Raw genomic sequence first — 25,778 nt, forward strand, 5'->3', positions numbered from 1 at the left:
TTCCAGGGAACAAGAAACCTAACCAGTTTAATTTAACTCTTTTCATGTGCTGATTACGTCGGCCCTGACCTTTGTCATCTCTGCTTTAAGCATGACAACATGTTCTTTCTGTCTGTGGCAGATCAGGATAAGAGACCCGAACCAGGGAGGTCGAGATATTACAGAGGAGATTATGTCAGGAGGCCGAAGTGGCTCCACTCCAACTCCACCACAGGTGAGCTGTCATGGTTGAGTCCCACAATGAACACCACTGTGTGGTATCGGGACAGAGAACTTATGATATACTTGACGTTTTTCACCCAGAAAGTGATACAAACGGTTCTATTTATGAAATTTAAAGATTTAAAACACACCGTTTCAAAGTCATGTGATGTAATTTTTTTAATGGTTTTAAAAAAGAAAAAGAAAACACAGCAACTTTACCAGTATGAACATCCCTATCCTATTTAGTTGGAGTACTTAAAAGTACTCGCAAAATGGGAAATTTCAGAATGTTATGTTGAAACATGCTCAGTTCTAATTTGATACTTTACAAGGCTGCTTTGTTTTCTCTCAACAGACAGCCATATCTGGATCAGAAAGCACAGCAGTCGTCCAGACCAACGGTGAGAGCGTTACAGCTGCTGCTACACCAGCACTGGTCAGACCAGGTGGGTGCTTGAACACACACAAACCTTCAAGTCATTCTCAGAAATTACCCAACAACTATTTTAGGTTTTGTCGACAGAACATCTACCTGAACATTCCAGGGTGTTAAAGCCAAGCATTTCCTTCCTCTTCACGTTGTCCCTTCATAAAACCATCGAAGCAGAGAGGAACATTTTTTTTTCTTTTCCACAACAGATTGAATTATTTTCTCAAAATAATGAATCAATCCAATCATGTAGAAGGGGAAATGTTGGAACTGCATCTGCCTGATTGGATTCATAACTTTTGATTGAGACCAAGAGTTGCTGGTTTGTTTTGCTTTTCAAAGGGTTTCGTAACACACCCTCTTTGTGAAACAACAATTCTCCAGAATAAATCCTGTGTTGATTCACTTTTGCTGTAGGGCATGACAAATCACACCCCGAAGAGACTTATGCCATGACCAAGTAACAATGGAGGACAGTTTGTGCATATTTACAAGTTCAAAAGTACATCTACTTTAATTGACTTGCCACCTAAATAAATGAACGTGTGTTCTCCTAAACCTATGTCTTCGAGGCACAGTTGGTTAAAAGTTCTAGATATTTAACAAAAGAACAAATATAATAATCATGTGGAATGTCTAGCTGCTCGTGCCAGTGTTCACTAGTAGTCTTCAGATAATCTATTACAAAAATTTTAACTGCAAATTAAATTGCATTATGATATTGAGAAATATTAATAGTTTAAATAGTTAGAATAATTTAATTAGGTCTGTTTCATTGTCACATTTTACAATTTAGTTTGTGCTTTATTTTTATTTAAAAATATGTTCCCAGTTGTGCTCAGAAATGTTCACTATAATAAAGACTTATTTATTTTACTGCTTCAATTGAATTGCCGTTCGTCAGCAATATATTGTCAAAATATTATAGTCATTTAATGTATAAATCATACAGTGGTACCTTGGTTCTCGACCACAATCCGTTCCAGACGGCCGTTCGACATGCAATTTGTTCGAAATCTGAATCAATTTTTCCCATTACAATGAATTGAAAAAGAAATAATGCGTTCCAAGCCTTAAACTAGGCTTTTGTAGGAGTGAATGTAGAGTGTCTGCTGCAGGTGCGCTGTTCCTCTATGTGTGTGGCCGCTGCATGTGGGAGGGGTTGCCGAGTGAGTGACGTCTCTCCAGAAGTGAAGAGGTGCCCGGTGCGTGTCCAGCTCTGAATGTGCGCTTCTGTGCAGTTTGGCTGTGACAAAGTCATAAACCAAGTAACGCTCTGTCCCAGACTCGCCTCATCTCTGTCCCAGCTCCAGCCAGGACATCAAACCCTGGAGTGAGCGCTCCAGCCTCGGAGGTGTGGAGAGCGAGCACCTCCCCTCTGACCCTCTACCACGGTCCAGTGCGGAGACAGGAAAGGTTTTACACCTCAATATGAAGAAAAAACAGTCAGTAAATGTAGCTAACGGGACACGTCTGCATACAGAGGCTGCGTTATGCACAATAACAAAGCGCGTTGTGGGTCAGCTGATCGGTCCACGCATGTTATGTTATTTCCGGCTTTTTTCGGGGGCGTTCGACTTCTGGATCTTTTTTCGAAATCCGAAGCAAAAAAAATCTCGAAATTTTTGTTCAAACTCCAATTTCTTCGAAGTCCGGGATGTTCGAAAACCAAGGTACCACTGTACCAGTTTTGTGTGAAATAAGAACACACTGTGCCAGCATCTGAAGACAATGACAATGTCTCCATTTCATTCCCCAAAACATTTGAACATATTATCTATGAATTTTCAAACTTCATTTCTTTATCCTTTTTGAGAAGGACGAGATAGGTAGAGATGGTGTCTTTCTATATCTTCATTAATGTGTTAAAGCTGTGCCATACTGTACATTAATGTCTGTTGTTATTGCTGCTGCAGTTCATTACTGTCGGTACCAACTAAGAACTGTGACCCATAATCGGACTGAACTTGTAGTAGTACTGCTGCTGACCCACTTATAACCAATTTTTATTCTGACCCATTTCAGATGACAGAGGAAAAACCTTGCTCCTTCCTCGGTCAAAGACGCCTGAAATTAAGGCTGACCTGCCAACAGAGGCGTCCTCCTCTGACACGGACACTACATCCACTTCCCCCCCTCCTCTTTCTCAAGCAGAGGAGCCCACTCTAAGCACTATTTCCACCTTGTCACTTGTAGATGTAATGGATCCACCCCCAATTTTGAAAGAACCGACCCCACCCCTCCAACAAGCGCCTGAGGTGCCTGCTTACCCTGCACCGCTCCCTGACCCTGTCCACATGTCTCGGACCAGAGACAAAACGGAAAACAAAGCAACAGAAGAGTTGTTTACAAAAGATCCGGAGGACATGGATGAACCTGCTGCAGCTTCAGAAAGTTCGCCCTCTCCCCAGCCCCCCTCTAATGGTTTGATAGTTGAAGATAGTTCCTCGGTCTCACCACCATCCAGTAAGATGGAGGTACCTCTGGAGTCACCAATTGCTCAGCCTGAAGAGCTTCGCCTACCTAACGGTTTACCACTCCCTGCTCCCCAGGACCCTGAGGTCCCCACCACCAGCACAGCAGAGCGTGATGACAGCCCCATCGCAGAACCCGACATCAGTGTTACAGCAGTAGTGGACACTGCTGAAGAAGTAGCTACTTCTGAAAGTGTTGATGAGACTGTACCTGCCTCTGTTGAGACCGAGGTAGTAGAAGAAATTGAGGCCTCAGCACCACCTGAGGATCAAGAAACGGTTCTTTCAGACACTGTGGATATTCAAGTTGAAAGCCCTGAACCCCAATCCGAAGTCACAGAAGAGACACCTCTGCCGACAGAGGACGCTCTCTTAGCTGGCAGCGTCCCAGAAACGGTGCCTACTCCTCCCACCCCAGCAGCAGAGGAGAGGGAGTGCACCCCTCCTCCCCCTGTCATTACCCCTGCACCTTCAGAGCCTACTATGCAAGGTGAGTCACCGATTGGTTGGTGTGTGGTTGTTGAATAAAATAAGTCAATATGATGCCTATTATACACTTTGCGTAGCTGCTGTGTCTGTGCCAAAGAAGAAGAGGAAGATGAAGGATCTAAACAAAAAAGAAGCCAAGGGAGATCTTCTCGATGCCTTTAAAGAGGTAAGTGCAGAAATAATTCTTGTTTGCCTTTCTAGGTTGGCAACTTAAATCTGAATCCTTTAGTTACCTAAGTTGGGTGAAAATCCAAGCTGGATTCCATCATTTACTCTAGTTGAACCAGTGTGTACCAAGCACCAATCTAGTCCACAACAATAAAATGGAGGTCTCTGTCAAGCTGATGGATGATGAAATGGGATAACTTCAACTCATTACTCCTCACCAAAACTCTTCAAATGTGACTTGACAGTATGTTAAGAGCAACAGTATACAGTACACCCTACAGACCTGATCAAAATCTTAAGACCAGTTGAAAAATTGCTCAAATATGCATTCAGCACATTTGGACCTTGATGAGGTTTTAAGTAGAGCTACAATATGCAAAAGCAAGAAGGGGGAGTGAGACAAAACATTTTTTGAAATATCCTGAGCACTACGGGACAAAAATGTCGAGTGATAGACTCAAGAAAATGACACCTGCGCTGAGCCGGACACAGGGTGGTCCTCAAATAAGTTAAGGCCCTTATTGGTGCCTGCTGCAGCGCAATAACCATCAGAGGGCATCTGCGAGAAAAAGATTTCAAAAACCAAAAATGAATTCAAAGACCTCGTCTGCTTCAACGCCTCAAAACTGTCCGTTTAGACTTTGACAGGGAGCATTAAACGTAGGACATTAAAAGGTGGACAAGTTTTATTGTCTCATGAGAAAAAAATTACCATGACGGTCCAAATGGCTTCCAACGTTACTGACATGACAAGGAGCTCCCACCTGAGATGTTTCCTACCTGGCACAGTGGAGGTGGGGGTCCATTATGTTCTGGGGTGCTTTTTCATTCAGTGGAACACTGGAGCTTCAGGTGGTGGAGGGTCGTCAAACAGGGGCTGGTTATGTGCAGATGTTGCAGCGGGCATCCGTTCACAATGCTCGCTTGACCAGGGACTTCTTCAGGGACAATGACATCACTCTTTTGGACCGGATTTAAATCCCATAGAGAACATTTGGGGATGTTGGGGATGCAAGGGAAGTTCATAAAAATGGCCATCAGTTCCAGACAGTTGATACCCTTTGTGAAACCGTCTTCACCACTTGGAGCAATGCGTCTTGGAAACACTTGCATCAGCTCATTACTGAGTTTTTGTTCTGTTTTTTGTTTTTTTTTTGAATTTTTTGAGCCATGGTCTTTTGATCAGCTGATAAACAGCCTATTTCAGTTTACTTGTTGTTTTCAATAAATTTTCAAAATGTTTTTGTCGCACTCCCCTTCTTGCTTTTCCATATTGTAGCTCTACTTAAAACCTCTTAAAACCTCATTGAGATCCAAATGTGCAAAAGGTCAATGATGTCAGAACGAGTCGTTGAGCGAAGCATTACATGTGATGTTTATATTAATATTCTGTTATTATGCTCACAAGCTAAATAGTTTAATGTGTCAGCAATCGGCTGCTGACATTTTGGTTGGGGGCTGCTGGTCCATAGCAGAGCCACAGTGACAATTTCATGAATACACATCATTATTTCATCATAGATGGACTTGAAGTTAGATTCCACCGGGGGGTATTCCATGCGTGGTATTTGCCATTGAGCTTGTTGCTTGTGATTGTATGCTTCTCCACATATTTTGATTGCTTCACTTTTTTGGTTGTGATGTTTCCTGTCTGCTTTCAAGCTCAGAAAGACCAGCCTTAGATGTTGTTTGAGCGGAAGACCTATGGCTGGAGGAGTGTTGTTAAAGTGACATATAGCTAGTGTAATCCATGAAAGGCTTCATCAAACATCCAACAGTTGTGTCAGTGTGTTAAATATTAATGTATTTTTTGCAGATACAACACAGATGGACAACACTTTTCACAGCATTTTTTTGTGAATCTTGTGAAAGACCATGAATATACAATGCTGTTGTATCGCAGCATCTTTAATAAATAACAAACAGCTTGTTCAGCTCATTATATGCTGTCAGTCAGGAATCACTGCCCACTGTCTCTCCACCTCAGGATCAGGTTGTTGTCCCACCTGAGCCCGAACCAGTTGCAGCCCCAGTCGAACCTAAGCCTGCGGCCATTCTGCCTCCGACCCAGGATGAGTCCGACTTGACCTGGGAGGACAAGGAGGACAAATTAGACGCTGAAAATATTCAGCCCAATTCACCCGAGCCGACAGCCACAGACAAGAAATACCAGTATAAAGAAGGTGGGTCTGTAAACCAGTCTCCTTGTCAGCACCTTCAACCAGCTGTACTGCAGTATGACAGGACCTGCATTCAGAAGCGTTGATGATGTACACTGCAGCACTTTTGTATGATAATCCTGTTAAAACATTCCAAGGGCTCATTTTTTTCTCTTGTTGCTGTTACAGAGGACTGGAAACCCATCAACACGGAGGAGAAGAAGAAATATGACAGAGAGTTTCTCCTGGGCTTCCAGTTCATTACAGCCAGCATGAACAAGCCTGAAGGTTTACCTGCCATCAGTGATGTTGTGCTTGACAAGGTGGAGTCCTTCATTTGTCATATATGTACAGTACATGAATGTGTTCCTGCTTTTGGAGTGGATGTACTGAAACACCAGAACTGCCCTCCACTGTTGTGTGAGGACCAGAAGGAGCATCAGACCAGCCCAAAGAAAGCATTTATGAAAGCATGTGCGCCTCCATACTTTGACCATTTACAACAATGCAACACCTGCTGCACGGTTCATTGCATGCTTATGTTAAAGGAAAGCTCCTGGAGTTCAGGTGTGGCTGAAGCATGTCAAGTGTTGTTTCAAGCAGCTTCCAGTCAGCTGGAATTCTGGTTTTAAAAATCTGTGCCAATGTTCATGCTAGTTAGGATTATCGGAGGAAGTTTATAATTGGGATAGTACATTTCTTCTGTCCTCACTCTGTTTGGCTGATGGATTCAAGTTAAATCTTGTGTGTTTCTGTCTTTCTTTACGTATTTCAGGCAAACAAGACCCCCCTGCGCCAAATTGACCCTAGTCGGTTACCAGGGATGAACTGTGGTCTGGATTTCACACCCTCTTTTGCCAACCTCGGAAGGCCTGGAATGGGAGGAGGAGGTCGAGGGCCGGTGAGTCTTAGTTCATCCTCATTGTATGAGAATTGTTGCAAGAACAGTCGTCAGTGGAGAGCTGGTGGAACAGGCAGCAGTTCAGTAAAAGAATAAGTCTCTCTATGGTTTGTGGTTTTGGTGACCAGTGTGGCAGAAGTGTAACTTTAATTTGAGCAACTTCTGCGGTTCAACGTTTTTAGACTGGTGAAAGTTGGGCTCCTGCCGGTCTGTCACGCTCATTCATGTTAAAAAATATTCTGCTGTGTGAGTAGAAACTCTGAGAAATGCTTAAGTGTTTGGGGAACTATGTTGCATGCATTGATGTCATTCTCTTTGATTAGCGTTTGTTTACTTTTATTATTTTAGAAGATTTGAGCGCCAATAAATGGGTGCATATGACATCATGATTAGCAGATGGACATGACAAAATTATGCAGATTTGTTTGACAGCTACTCTCTATATTTATACTCTAGGACTCCTTTAAATTGTACCTCTCCAAGGAGAGAATACAACCAGTCAAGTGCATTTCTTGGGGACGCCACACTCCTATTATTAACCCATTTTTTTCAGTGTCACAAATTTCTCTTAAGTTTCCTTAATTTTGGAATCAAAAAACAAGTTCCACATGAATTTGTTCATTCTGTTGTATACTCAGCCTCCTGGTATGGGCATGGGCATCGGTGGACCACGTCGCTCTCAGCAGATGCAGAGAAAAGAGCCGAGGAAAATCATCACCAGCATGTCGCTCACAGAAGACATCCAGCTCAACAAGGCAGAAAAGGCCTGGAAGCCCACAGTGAAGAAAAGCTCTCGCGGTCGTGGCGGGGAAGAAACAGAGGAGAGTGAAAGTGATGTTCAAACGCAGGAGCTCTTTAAACGCGTCAGAAGCATCCTCAACAAACTGACCCCGCAGAAGTTTCAGCAGCTGATGAAACAAGTGCTGGAGCTGAGCATCGACACACAGGAACGGTTGAAAGGCGTCATTGACCTCATCTTCGAAAAGGCCATCGCTGAACCCAACTTCTCAGTGGCCTATGCCAACATGTGCCGATGCTTAACTGGGGTAAGTGGAGTAACTAAATACTCAACATTGTTGTCATGTTTTAGCTTACATTAAACCAAAATACTGCCATTTCTGAGTGCAATGCCTTTTCTGACAACAAATAATTGTATTCTAATATTTTTGCAGTGATTTAAAAAAAACACATTTTGTATAAAATTTCAAACAATGCAGTAGGTGTGCCTTGAATTAACCAATCATTTCCTCTTATGCTCATACAGAGCTTTTTGTGTTTTTTCTTTCTGAGACAAGATACAAAGGAAAACAGGAATTCATCTAAAGGGATGTGCTGCTCCCTTAAAACACATTTTGCTTTACCCCTCCTGCTTAGTGCTGACAGTAGACAAGTTCCTCCTGTAGAAGTCTTGTAATGAATGAGATGCAGCTGAAAGGCCATGACAGTTATGAGACGACACTACTTGAAATGCATTTTTTCTGAGAGGCATTAAATCAAACTGAAAGGTTAAAATGGTGTTGATGACAACAGAGGAAAGAGACGGATGTATCTTCTTCCTTATTGCCTTCAAGATATCGCTCTACCAAGCTCCGATGATGACTTCAACTTTGTGCCAAGTGTCTGGGCCACTGAGAACAGTGATGGATATGAGGAACTGAGGAGCTTCTTCACGTAGCAGCAGTACCTCTCCTCACCTGATTTGCTTTTCACTAACATGTTCTCTTTCTGTAGCTAAAAGTGGAAAACACAGATAAGCCGGGAGAATTTGTGAATTTCCGAAGTCTCCTTCTACATCGCTGCCAGAAGGAGTTTGAGAAAGACAAGGATGACGACGTGATCTTTGATAGGAAGCAGAAGGAGCTTGATGCTGCAACAGAGGTAAAGTACCTGAAGAAGTCAATATTTGCAAACTGACCCCTTCATCTCATACACTTTTTACATTCTCTCATGATCCCGGCAGGAGGAGGAGAAGCAGCGACTGAATGATGAACTTGAAGAGGCTAAAAACAAGGCCAGGAAACGCTCGCTTGGAAACATTAAGTTCATTGGCGAGCTGTTCAAACTCAAGATGCTGACTGAGATGATCATGCATGACTGCATCATGAAGCTCCTGAAGAATCACGACGAGGAGTCACTGGAGTGCCTTTGCAGACTGATGTTCACCATCGGCAAGGACCTCGACTTTGAAAAGGCCAAGGTACAGTCCAGCTGTGCTGAGATGTTTATATCAGATCGAGTGTGTCTCCCATCAGGCATTTTTTGCAGGTCAAGATGTGTATCATCATCATCACTATTATTATGATTATTATTTTTTTTTTTTTTATTTGTATGATTAAGTATGATGCAGTGATCTGGCGCCTTTGGTGAAATGCCGTCAGTGTGTAGATATTTTAAAGTGTTGGACAGTGAGAATCGAATTGCAGCTACAAACAGGTGTTCAACTAAACTATCTAGCCTTCTTTTTACATTATTACGTTATTAACCATAATGACTCATGGTTTATTATAATTATTATTATTATTCTGAGTAGTCAGTGAACGATCTGTAATCGCAAATAAGATAAGGAAAGATAATTCTTCAATAATCTATTTAATATTGTCTAGAGATAAAAGATGCGAGGAAAGTGATTTTCTTTTGAAATTTATTTTGACATAAGATGATTTATTTTATAGTGTAATTGTGACAAGTGATGGAGAGGATTAATCCACGATGCGGGATTATGCTTTGTGTTCTTAATGTGGTCCAATGAGATTGTGCCACTGCTGTGTTTGTTATTATTAGCTATAACATTTTTTTGTTGTGAACCAGCGCTACATTCATTTAAATGTGTTTGACCTGATAGTGGGTTTTCCTTTATTTTCAATGGGTCTGCAGCTTCGTATGGACCCGTACTTCAACCAGATGGAGAAGATAATAAATGAGAAGAAGACGTCGTCTAGGATCCGTTTCATGCTGCAGGATGTTCAGGACCTCAGGCGGGTGAGTCCTGAAGGAAATACACACAGTCGAGCCTTATATTTGTTGGTTTATATCTTTTATCCATGCTTTTTTTTACATTCAGTTTGAATCCAGTTTTTGCATATTGTAAGTTACTTTTACAAGTTTTGAATACTATCAATGTTTACTGCACATTTTGTGTCTTCACCTAAACACCTGTTTAAACTTCCATCTCCAACCATTAAAAATCATGTCCCTCCTGTCACCCTGAAACCAAAATTTCAAGATTAACTGCCAGTTATAGTCTTGGACCAAATGCGACTTAAAATCAGCAAGACAAGACTGTCTTGTGTAGGAGGACTGAAAGAACATGTATTATTATTATCATTAATGTATTCACAAACTATCTAAAATGATTAATTATGGACATCATTTGGCTTCGTTGGACTGAGATGAGTGAAACTGAATTGTGTAGACTTATGCTTCGTCATGCATTTCCAGAGTAACTGGGTCCCAAGGAGAGGCGACCAAGGCCCCAAAACCATCGACCAGATCCACAAGGAGGCGGAGATGGAGGAGCACAGGGAGCAAATGAAGGTGCAGCAGGCCTTCATCTCCAAGAAAGACTCCATTGGTAGCGGTCCTGGAGGCAGGATGAGTGAGAGGGGACCCGGGAGCCGTGGCAGTCACCACACTCCAAACCGTGGCGCTCCTCTTCAGGACGAGGGCTGGAACACAGTGCCCATCTCAAAGAACCGGCCAATCGACACCTCACGCCTTAGCAAAATCACCAAGGTGAGTTGGGGAACATGTGGCGTTAGGTGTGTGGTTTTCTCCTGAGACACTGGTCCCTGACATTCAAGGTTTTTCATGTTTTGCAGACTCCTGTTCTGGACCTCAACAACCAGTTGCTTGCCCCTAGCTATAAAGGCACTTGGGGCAGCTGGGGTAAAGGCAGCAGTGGTGGCAGTAGTACTAAACCTGCTGATGCTGGTCAGTTTCCTCATGTAATGGTCAGTTTCTGTCCACTCGAAATTCTTTGTAACTTTTTTTTTTTCCCCCCAGTCTCAGAGTCCGGCGGTCGTCCTTCCACCAGCACTCTGAACCGGTTCTCTGCTTTGCAACAGAATGTGTCCTCTGGTTCTTCAATGGACTCCGACAGACGAGTCCCTCAGAGGTGGTTAAATCTCCAAACCACCAATTTAAAATTCAAGTTTCGCTACAAACTTTAACTGATTATGTTCTGTCCCTCAGAAACAGCTCAAGTCGAGAGCGCAGTGACCGCTTCGACCGCTCCGACCGCGGCTTCGACAGACGCGACAGAAACCGACTGCAGGTCACGAAGCGTAGCTTCAGCCGCGAAAACGAGGAGAGGAGCCGTGACCGAGATCAGCGTGGCTCAGTAGATCCCGTGCGGAGAGTCACAGACTTGACACAGGAGAGAAGCCGAGGTGGCAGCAGAGAGCGAGCCAGGAGCAAAGAAAACGGTGAGGAAGCAGAAATGCACTTGTTGGATTTGATGCCCTGCAGAATGAACACACACGCCTCTTAACTTGGTCGTATGTGAACAGTGAAGAGGGAGAACGCTGCCACCCCTCCTCCCCCGAGCCCAGCTAAGCCAGCACTGACTGAAGAAGAGCTGGACAAGAAGTCCACAGCCATCATTGAGGAATACCTGCACATCAACGATATGAAGGTGCACACAGATGACAAATGAATCAAGTCCATTTAAACTTCTCTGAACGATCAATATGATCAGCTAGCACACCATCAGCTGGCACGTGGCTCATCGCTTGGTCTCTGTCCCCAACAGGAAGCTCTGCAATGTGTGCAGGAGTTGAACAGCGCTCCCTTGCTGTTTGTCTTCGTGCGAAACGGACTTGAACAGACGCTGGAGCGCAGCACCACGGCTCGAGAGCAGCTGGGCAAGCTGCTGCAGCAGCTCGTGAAGAAGGGAACCCTCCCAACTCAGCAGTATTATAAAGGGTCAGTATGAGGAGGACCATCCAAGTATGGGACTCTGTGACAAGAAAAACAGTTGTGTAGAATAAGCTGGAAGCTCTGAGTTTTCTGTTAGTTATATTACATTACATTATATTACATTACATTACATTGGTGGTGAGCAGAGGCGGGCTGAAAGTTTGAGTGGGCATGGTTGAGGAGAAATGAAGTGGTTTTTGATGGGCGTGGCTTATGCACATTTTCTAAAGTTAATACGAGGGTTTTGTGCGAACAGAAATATACGGATGAGTTCAGTTGTGGTCCAATATCATTTTAAAAGACACTGAAATCAGTGCATGAGTTGCTCTTTAACCAAAAGTGGATTAAGTGTGATGATCCAAACCTCTGTTGTCTGAGTGAATAATGTGAAGCCCTTTATTTTTGGGCCCAATTGATAGGGTTTTCTCCCCATAGTGTTTGCTGTAATCTTTCTTCATCCTTCATTGTTCATCAATATTTGCTGTTTGTCTGCCTCTGCAGGCTGCATGAGATCCTGGAGGTGGGTGAAGACATGGAGATCGACATCCCCCACATCTGGCAGTACCTGGCTGAGCAGATCACACCCATGCTGCACGAGGGAGTCATCCCCATGGGTCTGCTGTTCAGGTTTGCTCCACACCTCTCCTCAACGTTTCATGCTAACATGTCGGCATCTTGTTGAGCTGACGTGGATCCCATTTTGTTCTTCAGGGAGATTTCCAAGCCTTTGATTCCTCTGGGCAAAGCTGGAGTGCTGCTGGTCCACATCCTCAACTTACTCTGCAAAGGACTGGTGAGATGTTTGAAAGACGAGGCTGAAGCGTGACTCATTCCGAAATCGGTCATTAAATATCTGTTTCTCCCCCAAAAGAGCCATAAAAAAGCAGGTGCTCTCTGGAATGAGGCGGGGTTGCGGTGGAAAGACTTCCTTCCTGCTGACGTGGACGTGGACAAGTTTGTCACAGAGAAGGTCAGTGGACTCGATGGAGTCTGGAGTCTGTATGTGATCTCACGAGGTTTGCTTGTGTGCAGAACATGGAGTTCACTCTTGGGGACGAGTCGGAGAGGAGCACAAAGAAGGAGCTGGACTCTCAGGAGTTGACCAAGGAGCTGGACCGGCTCATCCGGGACCAGGCTGACAATCAGAGGATCTTCGACTGGGTGGAGGTCGGTTCTTCTGTTTCGGACCTCAGATGTAGTCACGACGAAAAGCTTCAGGACACACGTGGCACCAATGAGTTTCCTTTCTCTCAACACATCTCATGCTCTCGACTCCCCTCACAGTCTGAGAGGATGCTCACTGACACTGATGTCATGTTACAGCCCCATCTCCCTGTGGGGGCCTCAGCTCCTCGTGGCATTTCACATCAGCACAGAACATTTTCTAGATAGCTTCATGTCTCCAGATAATTTATGATGCAAGATGTGAGGAGATGTCGAGATTAAACTGCCAGTCACTAGAGAGCCGTTGCGTAACTTTGAGATGGGTGTGGCTTCTGTTGTCTGAGTCTGGTGTGTCACTGTCTGAAGGCCAACCTGGACGAGCAGCAGAGTTCCTCCAGCATCTTCATTCGTGCGCTGATGACCTGCGTCTGCCAGGCTGCCATCATCAGTAAGTGCTTCCTGTTACCGTGACTCCAATTACCGTAAATTCTGGACTATAGAGTGCACCGCAATATTAGCCCCACCCACTAAGTTTAATAAAAGATCTTGTTCATACATAAGCCGCACTGGTTTAGAAGCTGTGGGTGCAGTGGTGCTGTCTGCTCAGTAGAAAGGTTAGTGGTGCAACAGGCTTAAACATGCATGAGGATGACTTTAAACTAGTTTTGAAAACGGGGTCCAGCATGGAGATGGACTCATGAAACAAACTGGACAAAGTTCTGAACTTGAATCAATATTTTATTGACCTTCAAGCGCTGAAAATGCGCTGTTTTCGCCCATGAGTCCAAAGTTCTGACACCACAGCTGGTCTCAGCTGATGCTTCTCGTCTCCGGTCCTCCAGGAGCTCGGGACTGTGGGCGGAGCTGGGGACGCGCAGGCAAAATCAGCGCATTTTCAGCACTTGAAGGTCAATAAAACAGCAGTTTGATGTGATGAAGCTCAATATTTTGGCCGCATGATGCTCTTTAGCTTGTTAAAATCCATATATTAGCATCGCCGTTCCATAAGCTTCAGGGTTCAAGACAGCAAAAAAAGTAGCTTATAGTCTGGAAATGACAGTAGGTAAAGTGTCTGCCCTGTTGTGTGGCAGCTTTTTGTTGACATGTTCAAGTTTTGATGAAAGAATGGTGTTTTCCCACCAGATGAGACTCCGTACAAGATGGACGTGGAGCAGATCAAGCGTCGGGCCAAGCTGCTGCAGAAGTACCTAACGGACGAGCAGCAGGAGCTGCAGGCACTGTATGCCCTGCAGGCCCTGATGGTGGACATGGAACAGCCAGCCAGTAAGTGGACAAAGTCAGGCTGCTTCCCTGAGTTGTCGTGTTACGCCCGGCTGTCTCCTCCTCACCAGATCTACTGCGGATGTTCTTCGATGCCCTCTACGATGAGGACGTGATCAAAGAGGAGGCCTTCTGCAAGTGGGAGACCAGCAAAGACCCCGCTGAGCAGCAGGGAAAAGGAGTGGCCCTCAAGTCTGTTACCGCCTTCTTCACGTGGCTGCGCGAGGCCGAAGACGAGTCGGACAACAGCTAGGGCCTCGGCGGGAACCGCCATCGCGGAGGTCGTGACATTTCTGTTGTGGATTCAGGCTCAGCTGAATCAGCAAAGATCCTTCTGCATAAACAGAAAAAAAGCGAGAAAAAAATTCTTCAACTGGGAGAGATTGTATTTTGGATCGAGCACTCGATCGTGTTATTATTTTTTTTGTCCTCCTTCAACCGAATGTCTTTTTTGAAAAAACACAAATCCAGGATGACTAGAAAGATGCTGCGAAGTGTCATGCGTTGCAGGAGATCATGCTGTTTCTGTCAGTATTTTTTGAGACTGTTTTCAAATGCTTTCCTGCGTCTCAGCAACACTATCAAGACACTTTCGATGAATATCCCAAAAGAGGCGGATCACATTTCTATTTTTGATGACTTCATCTTTTATCATGGACTCGGCAGCGTCAGCAGTTCACAGCTGATTGGCTACATGTTACCATGTAGTTGTTTTTTTTTTTGGTGTTGGATGATTGAAGTGTGTTTTGTAAAAAAAAAAAAAAAAAAAAAAAAGTTGAAAAAATAACTATAAAGAGAGCGAAGAGAGACATTTCACACAGGCGCTCTGACTGACGGTTACGGACCGTGAGGCTCAAAAAGCCTGCGGAGACAGTGAGGAGGATGAACAGGAACCATTTTGCTGCTGAGGAGGGTGAAGACACTCTCCTGACCCCCCACCCCCACCTTCATCTCTGAGCATCTCGGACCCTTTTTCCCGTGCTTCACTTAAGAATTTGGTGGGAAAAAAAAATCCAGGCTGTGCCACATCATAAAATAGTCATGTCTGTTTGCATTTTCTGCTCTGGTATGTGTGGAAGTGCTTTTGTTAACAGTTTCTTTTTTGGTAAGAAAAAGTGGAGATGCCATGAACCCCCTCCCCGCCCCCCCAAACTCACCCCGACTATTTATATTTCTCTCCCTCCAGCAGAAGGTGCTTGTCCTCATCTTACCCGACTCATTGATTACAAATTATTGAAATTTTGTAAATACTTTTTTGCTTTACTTTATTAAAAAGAGATATTTAATTAAAGAAGATTAACGCCTCTTTTCACATCCAGAGCTGTAAGAGATAATAAAGATTGTTGCATTTAAGGAGAAGGTGCCTGTGGTTTTTGAGAGGGTGTGGAATAGTTGAAAAGCTTTAACTATCTGGTGTATGACTGAGATGTTCACCTCTGTGTAAATCTGTGTGGAAATGATTGTGGTTTGATGTGTCTGCACGTGTAGAATTGTATCTTGATCATATATGTTTTGGTTTGTGTCGGTTCTGGACTTCCGCGACGCTACCACTAGAGGCCTCCGTTGAGTCATTTTTGGTTGCAGGACCTTCGCAGAGTACGAAATTTTCTTTCCTCACAGAAGTCATGGACTTCATATTTATGTGTCTACGGTTTTAAACGATATTTTTAACTGTACTTACCGAAGAATAAACACCAAAAAGACGCGCATGGTTGGAAGTGACAACCAGATCAGCTTCCTTCTGCATGTTTACAACAGAGTGTGAATGAAGTCCGAGTCTCTAACACAAAATATAATACTCGGCTCTGATTCGTTTGCCTGTTTTTGTTCGTTTAAAAGGTTTTATGTGCCGGCCATTCCGCCAAACCTCGTCTGTGAAACGCAACTTTTCCAAATATCGCTTCCTTTCTGGTGCACCAAGTCCGGCCCGGCATTCCTTCGCATATTTAATCATTTCAAGGCAATAGGTTTCTGAGTTCGATGGACACTGTGTGGCAGTTCTTCCACCTTTCACAGGTTTATTCATGAACACACGTTCTAATATAATGAGGTTTTCTTGTTTCAGATACAGTCAACAATTGAGTGTATATATATATAAGTCTGAACCTCACCAGAATTATATATATACATATATACATATATATACATAAACAAACATGAGAATAACACAACATGAGAAGCATCTGGGTTGGACGCTCATCTAGGCCGTGTCCTCAGGCTCTGCTTCGTCGACGGCCTGTAGCTCGGCCTCGTACTGTGTCTTCAGGCCCCTCAGATACTCCCTCAGGCTGTCCGGGTCCAGTCGGGAGTTCCTGGCTGCCTGCTGGAGGCGAGTGGCTAGCTGGTAATGTGCTCTCTCTTTCTGTGCCTCTGCATCTTTCACAAGTTTGTCCTGCAGAGCGACAGCACCACACACGGTCAGACTGACCTCCAACCTCAGGCTGGTAAACTAAGGGACAGTCCTGCCAGCCCAAAGTTGGTGACCTCAGGTGAGAGGAGGAACACAGACTGACCGGAGACCAAAACAGGACACGACACCACCCTGCATTTTTGTTCTCTAAAAAACTAGTAATAGTTGTATAACTGAATATCATAAACATTTATAAATAATATATTTATTGTGTAATATGTTGTAATTACATTACAAGTATTTTGAAAATCTCTCCCTACTACATGGTAATTGTTGGGGCTCCTGCGCCCACTTCACCCCACAGATCACCCTCTCATGTCTATTATGGAGGAGCAAAAACAGTCACTTAGGATAAAAAAAAAAGTAGAGAGTGGATGAAAACATACAGGAAAGCCCCTCATGTTCAGACATTAGGAAGAATCGTACCAAAAACTGCTGCTTGATGTTGCATGCTATTGTCTTGGCTTCCTGGATTGCACTGGCAGGAAGTGACGTCAGTCCTGCTGCATGCAAACCTCCAAAACAGAATAGAAACAGAACACTGTCATCATTCAAGTTTGATCTCAGTTGACCGTATTTCATAAGAAATATGAAGCTTCTGAAAGCACTTTTTCTTCATATTTTAGTGAAACATTTTCTCCTTTTTATTTTAGATTTTTATTTCAGTTTTTTTAGAAAGTATTAAAAACAAAATGTACTGTAGTATTTGCGAACATTTAATGAATAAAATTGGTATTAATTAGTATATTTCACTTTAAAAATGTTTTGTCCTCACATTTCTGTAAATAACACCATCGTATGCTTCATTTTTAAAATCTGACAACTATTTTATACTCAATTTCGGGAGCATAAACACCATTCACTCACTTTCAGAGCGTCCAATAACCTAGTGAGCATGTCTTTGGGAGGAAACCGGAGTACACCCATTGCACCGCCCAGTTTAGGAAACCATGTATGCTCATGTTCTGAATATGATTCCATGCTCACTCTGCCAGTGGACGTCAGGGTTTCACAGTGAGTCTCCTGAGAGCGAGGTTTTCTAACATTGCAGGTTCTCCAGTGACTGTCACGCACCATAATGCCTCTCCTCAGTGCAGCCTTGGGTCAGCGTGTGCGTGTACACCACACTCTCAGCTCCCGTGTCAGCATCCCGGGTGTGCTGCACCTCCATCTGCTGGACCTCCACGTTTGGGTGCAGAGACTCCAGGGACTGGCACAGCTCCAGGAAGTGAGTGGCGAAAAGAGTGAACGCCTGTTGAGACAGAAAATAAATGACGCTGAGAAGGAAGAGTCTGGCCTTGGCTGAGAGGGTGAAGACGGTGCCGGCTACCTTTAAGCCCATGAGCAACTCGCAGATGGCGAGGCAGATGCCGAAGCCATCCTCGGCACTGGTGCTCCGCCCCAACTCATCGATGATGATAAGAGAGCGGTCGTTGACGTTGCGGAAGATGTAGGAGACCTTTTATTGGGAGGTGAGACGCCGATGACTGACTCAGAGAGGTGGAGAGGAGAGAGGTCAACTCACCTCCTTCATCTCCACCATGAAGGAGGAGCACTTGTTTTCCAGGTCATCTTCCACTCCGATCCGGGTGAAGATCTGATCTGCCACACGGAAAGAGGCGTATTCCGCCGGGACGAAGGAGCCTGGACAGGCAGGGCTACAGGTCAGTGTGGAGGAAAAGATGATACGCTGCAACACATTTACTCACTGTTCCACTCATTACACTGTGTTATACACAAGTTTGTACTTTGAAATAATTGCTTTTAATTTAAAGTTTTTCCTGGATATTTTCCATTCCTTTTTAATCAAATGAATTGTAGCACATTTATTGATTCATTCAGCTTAAAATGTGCTCTAACTACTACTGTTAAATCTTATTGAACTCAATTTGCATTTTTAAAAAATTCAAATCATACATTTATTTTAGCATTTCCCAATAAATCTGCTGCTTACTGTAGTTTAAAATACACTTTTTCCCTTTTACTCATATTACAAAAACAAAGTTAATTCTCATTTAAAAAACTACTTTGTATTTTCATTCATATTATTAAGCATTAAACAACATTACTATATATATATATATATATATATATATATGTATTATAACATAATATATATAATATTCAAAACACATTTTCAATGTTTTCTTTGTCTAGATGACTGACTCAATGCATGAGTAGATCGCTGCACCAACCGATCTGAGCCATGATCTGGCACAGCGCCACCTGCTTGAGATAGGTGGATTTGCCGCTCATGTTGGGCCCGGTGATGATGATAAAGTTGCTGCCCTCGGAGATGAAGCTGTTGTTGGCCACCGTCTGCTGGACAGACATGCGCTCCAGAATGGGGTGTCGACCTCCTTTGATGGCCAGCGTGTCGGTGAACTCAGGGCGGACTGCGGAACAACAACACTCACAGTGTGGAGGAGCGTGTCGCTGCTGTGTGGACACTGTTGCAGGAGGATGCTGCAGGAGACTTTTCTCGTGGTAACAAAGGCCAAGACAACAATGTCCTGGGTCCTTCTGGTATTTTCACACTAGGGCTGCAACCAATGATTATTTTCAGTGTCGACTTATCTATTCATTATTTTTTAGATTAGTCGACTAATGCCGATTACCTTTGTTTGGACCTATTTTGAATTTCTGTTTAACCGTAAGTTGCTTAAATCATCTACATTATTAAACAAGTATATCCGAATAATGAGACACAATCCAGGAACATGTATTCACCCTGCGAAGCATGGAGCAGAAAACTGTTGACAGAGAGCTCCAGTTCTTTAAAACGGAGGTCTTTCTAAGTCCTTGAGAAGAATTTAAAATCATCACTATACACGTGTATCGCATATAAAATATCTGATCTGATATATCTGATTCGCTCTGGTCTGTGAGCGAATGGAAGAGCGCTCACAGACCAAACACGGAACACTCTTTCATCATTCTACCATGGTGTCGAAGGGGTTTGCTCCTCCTTGAGACGCGTTATCTTCGCAAACAAAACGAAGCCACACTTTTGAACTCTACAACCCGTCGCCACTCGAACTCCTCCGTGACTGTGACTGAGGCGGTCAGTCGGGAGCCTGGGGCGCGCAGTGACAGCAGCCAGTTGGAGTCGGACCTCGGTCAGGAACCAATTAAAGGAATAGAAATGAACATATCTGAATGATTGCAGAGAACGTGATATGTTCTCACTGCTTCTCAGTAACAACCAGTTCTCGATGCCCATCCTGTGGCCCGTATGTCTTTACAGCAACAGCAACACGACGCATCGACGCACCGATTTTGACGTTGACGTTATCGATGACATCAACTAATCGTCGCAGCCCTACGTCACACCAACACTAGTTCCCTCCTAGGAATGAGCGTTTCACATATTTACAATCATATGTCAATGAGTTAAACTTGTAATGACAGAAGCAGGAGAGGAGACCGAGGAGCCGCCGTCGAGACTCACCGTAGTCAGACAGGGTGCAGGCGTTGGCCAGTGACAGCAGCATGTCCAGCATGGAGACGGCCTCCGAGAGCTTGTAGAGGCAGTGGATGTTCTCATGGATGGTGCTGAGCAGGCGACCCACCACCCTGGAGGGGAACGACCGGTTACAGAAACAGCACGCTTTAGCAAGTTGAAGTGCAAGTGGTGAATGTTTTTTTGTACACGGAGGACATGTGGTAGATCTCTCTCAGGGCGTGGTTGCAGCGGTCGTTCAGCTTCACCAGGTCATCGGTGGTGAAGGCATAGCTATCTTTGTTCTTGGTCACCTGAGAGGAGAGCAGGGCGGTGAAGTGATGAGCCGTACTACTCTTGGCTTCAGCTCACCTTGATGAACTCAGCAGGAAGTCTGCCATCGGGAAAAGCGTTCACATGCCGCTTCATTTGAATGAAGAAGCCTCGGGAAGAGCTGAAGCTGGTCCTCATAGGTGCGCCGTACTTCTCAGACATCAGGTCCACTAGGCCTGAGAATCAAAGCTGCGTTTGGAAGGGTCGTCTCAGGAAGAATAACAAGAATGAAGAAGGGACGGCGGTGCCACAAGCAAAACAAGTGACCTGTGATAGTACACCATTATAGACAGGAGTGTTTCACCTTTTAAAGATAGAAGATGATGGTAAAGTCGAGTGGTGGATACTGAATAAAATGGCAGCACCATCACCTGCAATGTCTTCCACAATCTCCGCGTAGGCTCGCCGGGCGATGTCCAGGAACTCGTTGATGTTCGGCCGCACGGCAAAGCATTTCTGGGTGCGCATGTCGAGGACCCCTCTCACGTAGCTGGTGTTGTCGGAGATCACGGTGTGGATCTGCTTCAGGATCAGGTCGAATCTGTCACCCAAGGCAGAGCAAACACTCCAGGTGTTCTCAGAGGCGCAGCAGAAGGTCAGTCAAGAGGAACACTCTTCACCTGTGGTCGTTCAGGGACGCGCTGTAAGCTTTTAGCAGGGCAGTGTGGCAGTTGCTCAGCACAGTCTGTGTCCAAACACAAATGAATATAGTGGATCAGAGCAGATCCCAAATCTGAGATGAAGGAAGCAAACAAGTACATAATGGATAAGCTAGAATCTTCTGGCGACCTGTCCAGGGCGTACCCCACCTCTCACCCCACATAGGTGGGATAAACCCCAGCCCTCACGGCATCTTCAGTCAGGAGAACTCAGTATCGATCTGTCTTGAAACAGCGGTGGAAACTGAGTTATCAAGGAGAGACCTCTGCATGGAGCGGTATGGAGGCAGCTAGTGAGGATGCCCATTTGGATCAGGCTAGACATTTGTGGTGGGCCGATGACGCTTCATGAAACAGTGTCCTCATTTTCAGAGACCACTAGGTGGTGCTGTGTGACTCAATAATGTCAAGCTCTACTTCCTAGTAAACATCTATCAGTAATGATCAAAACACAAACTGTTAATCGGGGCACCAGGTTCAGCGTGTGCTTCAGCTGGATGACATGTGTGATCTTCGCCTCGGCCGCCTGGATCTACAACCAAACCACACACAGGTCAGAGAGGGTGGCATTACCGCTGTGAGTCACAGCACGGGCTCACGCACAGTCTGCTGTTTGGGGACGCGGACAAGAACGGAGAGCAGCTGGTCGATGTCCAGGAAGTGACTGACGGCTGTTCTAAGAAAAGATGCTTTAGATATAGATCGGATCAGGGGCGGACCGAATGGTACTGACCGTCTTTCAGTCCAAAGAAAAGCTCTTCGTTCAGCAGCATTTCTTGAACCGAGTCCAAGCGAATGTTGATGGTGTCCGCATCCATCAGGGGCTCCAGAATGGAAGAGCGCAGCCGCCTCGCTCCTCCGGCTGTCTTGGTGTGGTTGAGCACACCGAGCAGAGTGTGGTTGCTTCTGCGCACATGGATATGAGGAGGATAGTGACTGAACCTTGTGGCCCTCCTGCGGTCCTACCTGTGGTTGCTGTTGTTGATCACCAGCTCCAAGTTGGAAGCAGAGGCCCAGTCAATCATGGCGGTCTGCTCGCTCCCCTTGAAGACCACTTTGAGGGACTTGGCCGGGTACAGACTATTCTGACTGAACTCCAGGTATTTGAGGAGCGCGGCCACAGCGGACAGGCAATAGTATCTGCACGCATCACGACATTAGACAGGGTTTTGTACATGGCCACTGCAGTCACTGACGTACTTCATTTGCACTTCCATAAGCACAGTGTCAAATTCCGGAGTGCACAGCTGCTGAATGTACTCCAGACCTTTCTTCTCATTAAAGTATTTCCTCCGGATCGCAGTGAAAGCAACTCCCTGGTGAGGAACATTGAAGACAAGAGACTCTCAGACGCGTCATTTCCAACTTCATTCACAAGAAATCTAGAAGTTCAACTGGCTCCGTATCACCATGAAGAGAAGCTCCGACCCAGGTGCAAGTGAAACCTCACCCTGTGGGAGCTCAGCCAAACTAAAGAGCCAAGGTCCAATTTGTTATATTCATCCTCCATGTTTATGTCACTTTTTTATTAGTCCCTATATTCTTCCAATAATAATTACATGCTACTTTTGTTTTCTTCTGTATTTGTAAGCATTTTATGCATACATTGTGCGGTGATATTCCAACATGGCAAAATTTTTAATGTACATTTTATGTGGTTTTGTTTTTCCCAAAATACTCTGCCCTTGAATATTATCTTTGAAATTTGAATCCAAAATTTTTTTTAACAAAAATGATTTAAATGATATTGCAAGATGTCTTTAGTTATAAAGTTGTAAAACCATTCCGAATTCCCCTGCATGCTTCTGACTTTTATGACTTCAAAATAGATGAAGCATGTTTGCACAGTCATACATTAAGTTTAGAGTATAATTCCCTCCAAATATAATGCAATTACAATGATAAACATGCTACTTTTGATTACATGTTATATTTAAGAACAAACTGAATATTTGTTTTCTATATTGTGCCTGAAAATAAATATTGTTAATTGTGCTATTAATCTCTCTAGAGTTAAACATGTACTGCAGTCCACAGTCTTGTTGAATTTATAGAGCACATGCATCAATGTTAGATACAAAAAAGGAATAAAACATACTTGCACATCAATGATAAATTCCCACATATTTCAGGTCTGGATGACTTACCTGGAAGTTCTGTGTGATGAGGTTGAATAGTTTGCTCCCCTTGCCTCTGTCAGAAGCAGTGTCTGGCATCAGTATCTCCTTGGGAACCAGGATGTTCAGCTTTGTGATGACCTTCAAAAATGAAGAGTCACACACCAGTGCTACAGCAGGAAGCTTTGAGCAGGGAGAGTGTGTCGGTTACTTTGGCATAAGTTCCGGTGTCTGCAAACTGAGACACGATGAGCTCTGGACATCTGAGGTCCAGACTGGCCATGCCGATCTGGCCCCTGGCCAGACCGCTGCCCTCCACCACCGCCACCACCACAGAGGCCCCAGATGCTGAGGTCGCAGAGGAGCAACTGGCACCTGGACGAGAGAGACTAACTTCGTCATCCCTCCCCACGACCTTTAACAGTGAATTCATCTCAGGCACCAGCGTGGCCGGAGGCTGGCGTCTGGGCGCGGGGGCCTCCGGATGAACCGGGCGTGGCTCGTGCCCTGGGTGTTCCAACATGGCGGCGGGAGGAGCTGTCCGATGTAAGAGACAGGAAAGAAGGATTCGGTAACTGGAACCTTCCTAGGCAAACACAACAGCAGATATTCTCATATTATAACGAGAAAGACGCATTGCTCCCTGTAGCGTTACCTGTTGCTGCTGTGGGGAGTGCTGGCAAACGCGGGTGAGGGGAGACCGAGGAAGAAGCGGATCCCGGGATGTTGGAGGTGGACTCTGCGGGTGGTTGGTCAGAGGCTGACACCTGAGTCCACACCGCTCCCCCACTGTCGGAGCTGTCGCCGGTGGTCGCGTTCTCGGTGCTGCTGCACAGCATCGCTACTCTTCACAGACTCAACTCAGGGAGATGAACGTAACACGCACGACTGAGAAGAGAACGAAAATACTGAAGTAGTATATTTAGTTGGCTGCTCACTGTACTAAGTAAATGTCGCGGGCTCGGAACCATGACGTCTGTTGACGTCAGTAGATTCGCGCCAACTAGATTTATTTCTTTTTCAAATTTTATTACGAAAAAAAAAATCCTGTAGAAACCATTGTAATGCATAAAAAAGTTATTAATTTCAACTATTTCACTGTGCTCTTCATATCAAGCTGTGAATCATGACAATATGTGATACATAATAAGACAATATAAATTAAAAAAATCTATACTAAAAACGATGTATATTTACTTTACACACTGTCACAATAATTATCATTTGTAAACGAGGCGAGAATGTTCCAGTTTTTAATATTTACGTAACATGAGAAACTGTCGCCATCTGCTGGTGAATGCTGGAAACTACAGGATCGTTCTGCAAACGTGTTCTTCTGTATAAAGGGTATAGAGTATAGTATAGAGTATAGTATAGTATATAGAGTATAAAGGCTGCTCAGACCCCCCAGGGAGCATCACAGAAGAACAGCCAACGCTATGCCAAAGTAACGCAGCGCTGGCACTCAGTCCAGGAGTTCAGACAAGAGCTGGAGCTTCCTGAAGGAGTGAACCCTGAAGACATCATCTGCTCTCTGAGTCCAGAGGGGAGGCTGCACATCCAGGCAGCCAAAGCTCCGAGTGTGGAGGAGGCCAGCAGAGAGCTGAGCATCCAGAGGAGCTCCCAGGAGAACCAGGAGGAGAGCCAGGCCTCACTGCCTCAGCATCAACCTGCAAGCAAAGACTGACCTCGGAGATGAACATGATGATGATGATGATGATGGACCTAATATTGAAAGAACTGTTTTGTAATATACTATCATCAAAGTGCGTTTGACTCCACCAGCTCCTGAGGTCAATTCTCAGCTAAAGAGCGTCAACAGAAGTCCAAATATTTTGTGTATCACCAGATTTTCTGATTTGTGAAGTTATATTCTTGGACAAAGATGTGTAAGATGTTTTTTTCTAATTTTATTTTTCATCATACAGTACATATGTCATATGTTCTTGCTAGCCAAATGAAATGTATAAAGTTTTTTTCAACTGGTCAATACAAATTTAACAAAAATGTGAGATGTTTCAACTTATTGACATAATGGATGTTAACCTTACCTTTATTAATATTGCAATGTCAAATTTAAATATGGAAATAAAAACACATTTGTTGGTCACAGATTGCAGTCTTGTGACTATAAAGATGCGTTATAGTAAGAAGAAGTCTCTCCAGTATAAATGCTTTGTGATAAGTATGACGTCTCTGAAAATATTTTCACATCTCTCCACGACGTCAGTGGAGTGAAATTCAGCACGAGATAAACATACTTTTACTAAAATATAGATAAATTCATATAATTCATGTCAAAAATGAGGAGCAAACACAAAACTGCAAGAAGGTAAACTTTAGGGGAAAAAACTCGTGTGGTAATAAAAAGCGATGACACTCTTGTTTTGGTGTGTAGATGAATATGATGAGACATTTATTTATTGGTTTTAGTTGAGCATTATTTTACTTTTGAAACAGTGAGACACCATCATCCTTGTTCTTTAGTCAGTAATCTTCAGGGCTTCTAACATCACTGCATCATTTGGATCCTAAACATCAGCAGGTGTTTGTTGTTGTTATTGATCAAATGGAAAATAGTGCTGAGATTAAATTCCCTTCAGATGGAAGCATGTAAAAATATACTTGGG

General features: G+C 44.2%; 2 protein-coding genes and 1 non-coding gene across 10 annotated transcripts in view; 2 read left to right on the forward strand and 1 right to left on the reverse strand.

Moving 5' to 3' along the window:
- LOC128763565 (eukaryotic translation initiation factor 4 gamma 1-like) overlaps positions 1–14,974 on the forward strand; it is a 34,176-nt gene extending 19,202 nt beyond the window's left edge. For all 4 annotated transcript variants that reach the window (XM_053872485.1, XM_053872486.1, XM_053872487.1 and 1 more), the window contains 24 exons: positions 122–214; positions 560–650; positions 2,660–3,598; positions 3,675–3,763; positions 5,753–5,948; positions 6,114–6,247; positions 6,700–6,825; positions 7,464–7,871; positions 8,557–8,703; positions 8,786–9,022; positions 9,700–9,804; positions 10,264–10,557; positions 10,644–10,755; positions 10,828–10,939; positions 11,017–11,249; positions 11,334–11,458; positions 11,576–11,748; positions 12,244–12,369; positions 12,454–12,535; positions 12,614–12,712; positions 12,775–12,909; positions 13,273–13,354; positions 14,050–14,190; positions 14,259–14,974. In XM_053872485.1, the coding sequence (XP_053728460.1) occupies positions 122–214; positions 560–650; positions 2,660–3,598; positions 3,675–3,763; positions 5,753–5,948; positions 6,114–6,247; positions 6,700–6,825; positions 7,464–7,871; positions 8,557–8,703; positions 8,786–9,022; positions 9,700–9,804; positions 10,264–10,557; positions 10,644–10,755; positions 10,828–10,939; positions 11,017–11,249; positions 11,334–11,458; positions 11,576–11,748; positions 12,244–12,369; positions 12,454–12,535; positions 12,614–12,712; positions 12,775–12,909; positions 13,273–13,354; positions 14,050–14,190; positions 14,259–14,440 (4,461 nt within the window). In that variant the 3' untranslated portion in view covers positions 14,441–14,974. The remainder of the gene's footprint in view (positions 1–121; positions 215–559; positions 651–2,659; positions 3,599–3,674; positions 3,764–5,752; positions 5,949–6,113; positions 6,248–6,699; positions 6,826–7,463; positions 7,872–8,556; positions 8,704–8,785; positions 9,023–9,699; positions 9,805–10,263; positions 10,558–10,643; positions 10,756–10,827; positions 10,940–11,016; positions 11,250–11,333; positions 11,459–11,575; positions 11,749–12,243; positions 12,370–12,453; positions 12,536–12,613; positions 12,713–12,774; positions 12,910–13,272; positions 13,355–14,049; positions 14,191–14,258) is intronic.
- On the forward strand, positions 8,413–8,487 carry LOC128764395 (small nucleolar RNA SNORD66). Its single transcript, XR_008415761.1, has one exon. It is a non-coding gene; the product is annotated as a small nucleolar RNA SNORD66 (small nucleolar RNA).
- A 1,317-nt stretch (positions 14,975–16,291) lies between the features above and the next one.
- Positions 16,292–24,113, reverse strand: msh4 (mutS homolog 4). 5 transcript variants are annotated; one of them, XM_053873496.1, is made up of 20 exons: positions 23,804–24,113; positions 23,591–23,734; positions 23,360–23,523; positions 23,179–23,289; positions 22,232–22,347; positions 21,998–22,171; positions 21,765–21,934; positions 21,635–21,702; positions 21,489–21,563; positions 20,993–21,057; positions 20,744–20,913; positions 20,412–20,548; positions 20,250–20,353; positions 20,049–20,173; positions 18,793–18,993; positions 18,123–18,241; positions 17,928–18,056; positions 17,672–17,849; positions 17,024–17,112; positions 16,292–16,579 (listed from the first exon to the last, which is right to left on the reverse strand). In XM_053873496.1, the coding sequence occupies exons 1-20, from the start codon at positions 23,985–23,987 to the stop codon at positions 16,388–16,390; spliced, it is 2,715 nt and encodes a 904-aa protein (XP_053729471.1). In that variant the 5' UTR covers positions 23,988–24,113; the 3' UTR covers positions 16,292–16,387. The 5 variants fall into 5 exon arrangements, with proteins under 5 accessions (XP_053729471.1, XP_053729472.1, XP_053729473.1 ...); XM_053873497.1 differs by having other exon boundaries at positions 21,504–21,563; positions 21,765–21,937; XM_053873498.1 differs by having other exon boundaries at positions 16,292–16,507; positions 21,765–21,937.
- Between the last annotated feature and the right edge of the window lie 1,665 nt (positions 24,114–25,778).

This window comes from Synchiropus splendidus, chromosome 8, assembly GCF_027744825.2.
Source record: "Synchiropus splendidus isolate RoL2022-P1 chromosome 8, RoL_Sspl_1.0, whole genome shotgun sequence".
Lineage (NCBI taxonomy): Eukaryota > Metazoa > Chordata > Actinopteri > Syngnathiformes > Callionymidae > Synchiropus > Synchiropus splendidus.

What these genes read in the sequence shown, in the direction of transcription:
- msh4 (XM_053873495.1), bottom strand. Translation starts at nt 23,987, where the DNA reads ATGCTGTGCAGCAGCACCGAGAACGCGACCACCGGCGACAGCTCCGAC. An exon ending in TCATCACACAGAACTTCCAG is followed by an intron (nt 22,348 to 23,178) that starts GTAAGTCATCCA and finishes GTTCCTCACCAG; the next exon opens with GGAGTTGCTTTCACTGCGAT. An exon ending in ATCAACAACAGCAACCACAG is followed by an intron (nt 21,938 to 21,997) that starts GTAGGACCGCAG and finishes CCATGTGCGCAG; the next exon opens with AAGCAACCACACTCTGCTCG.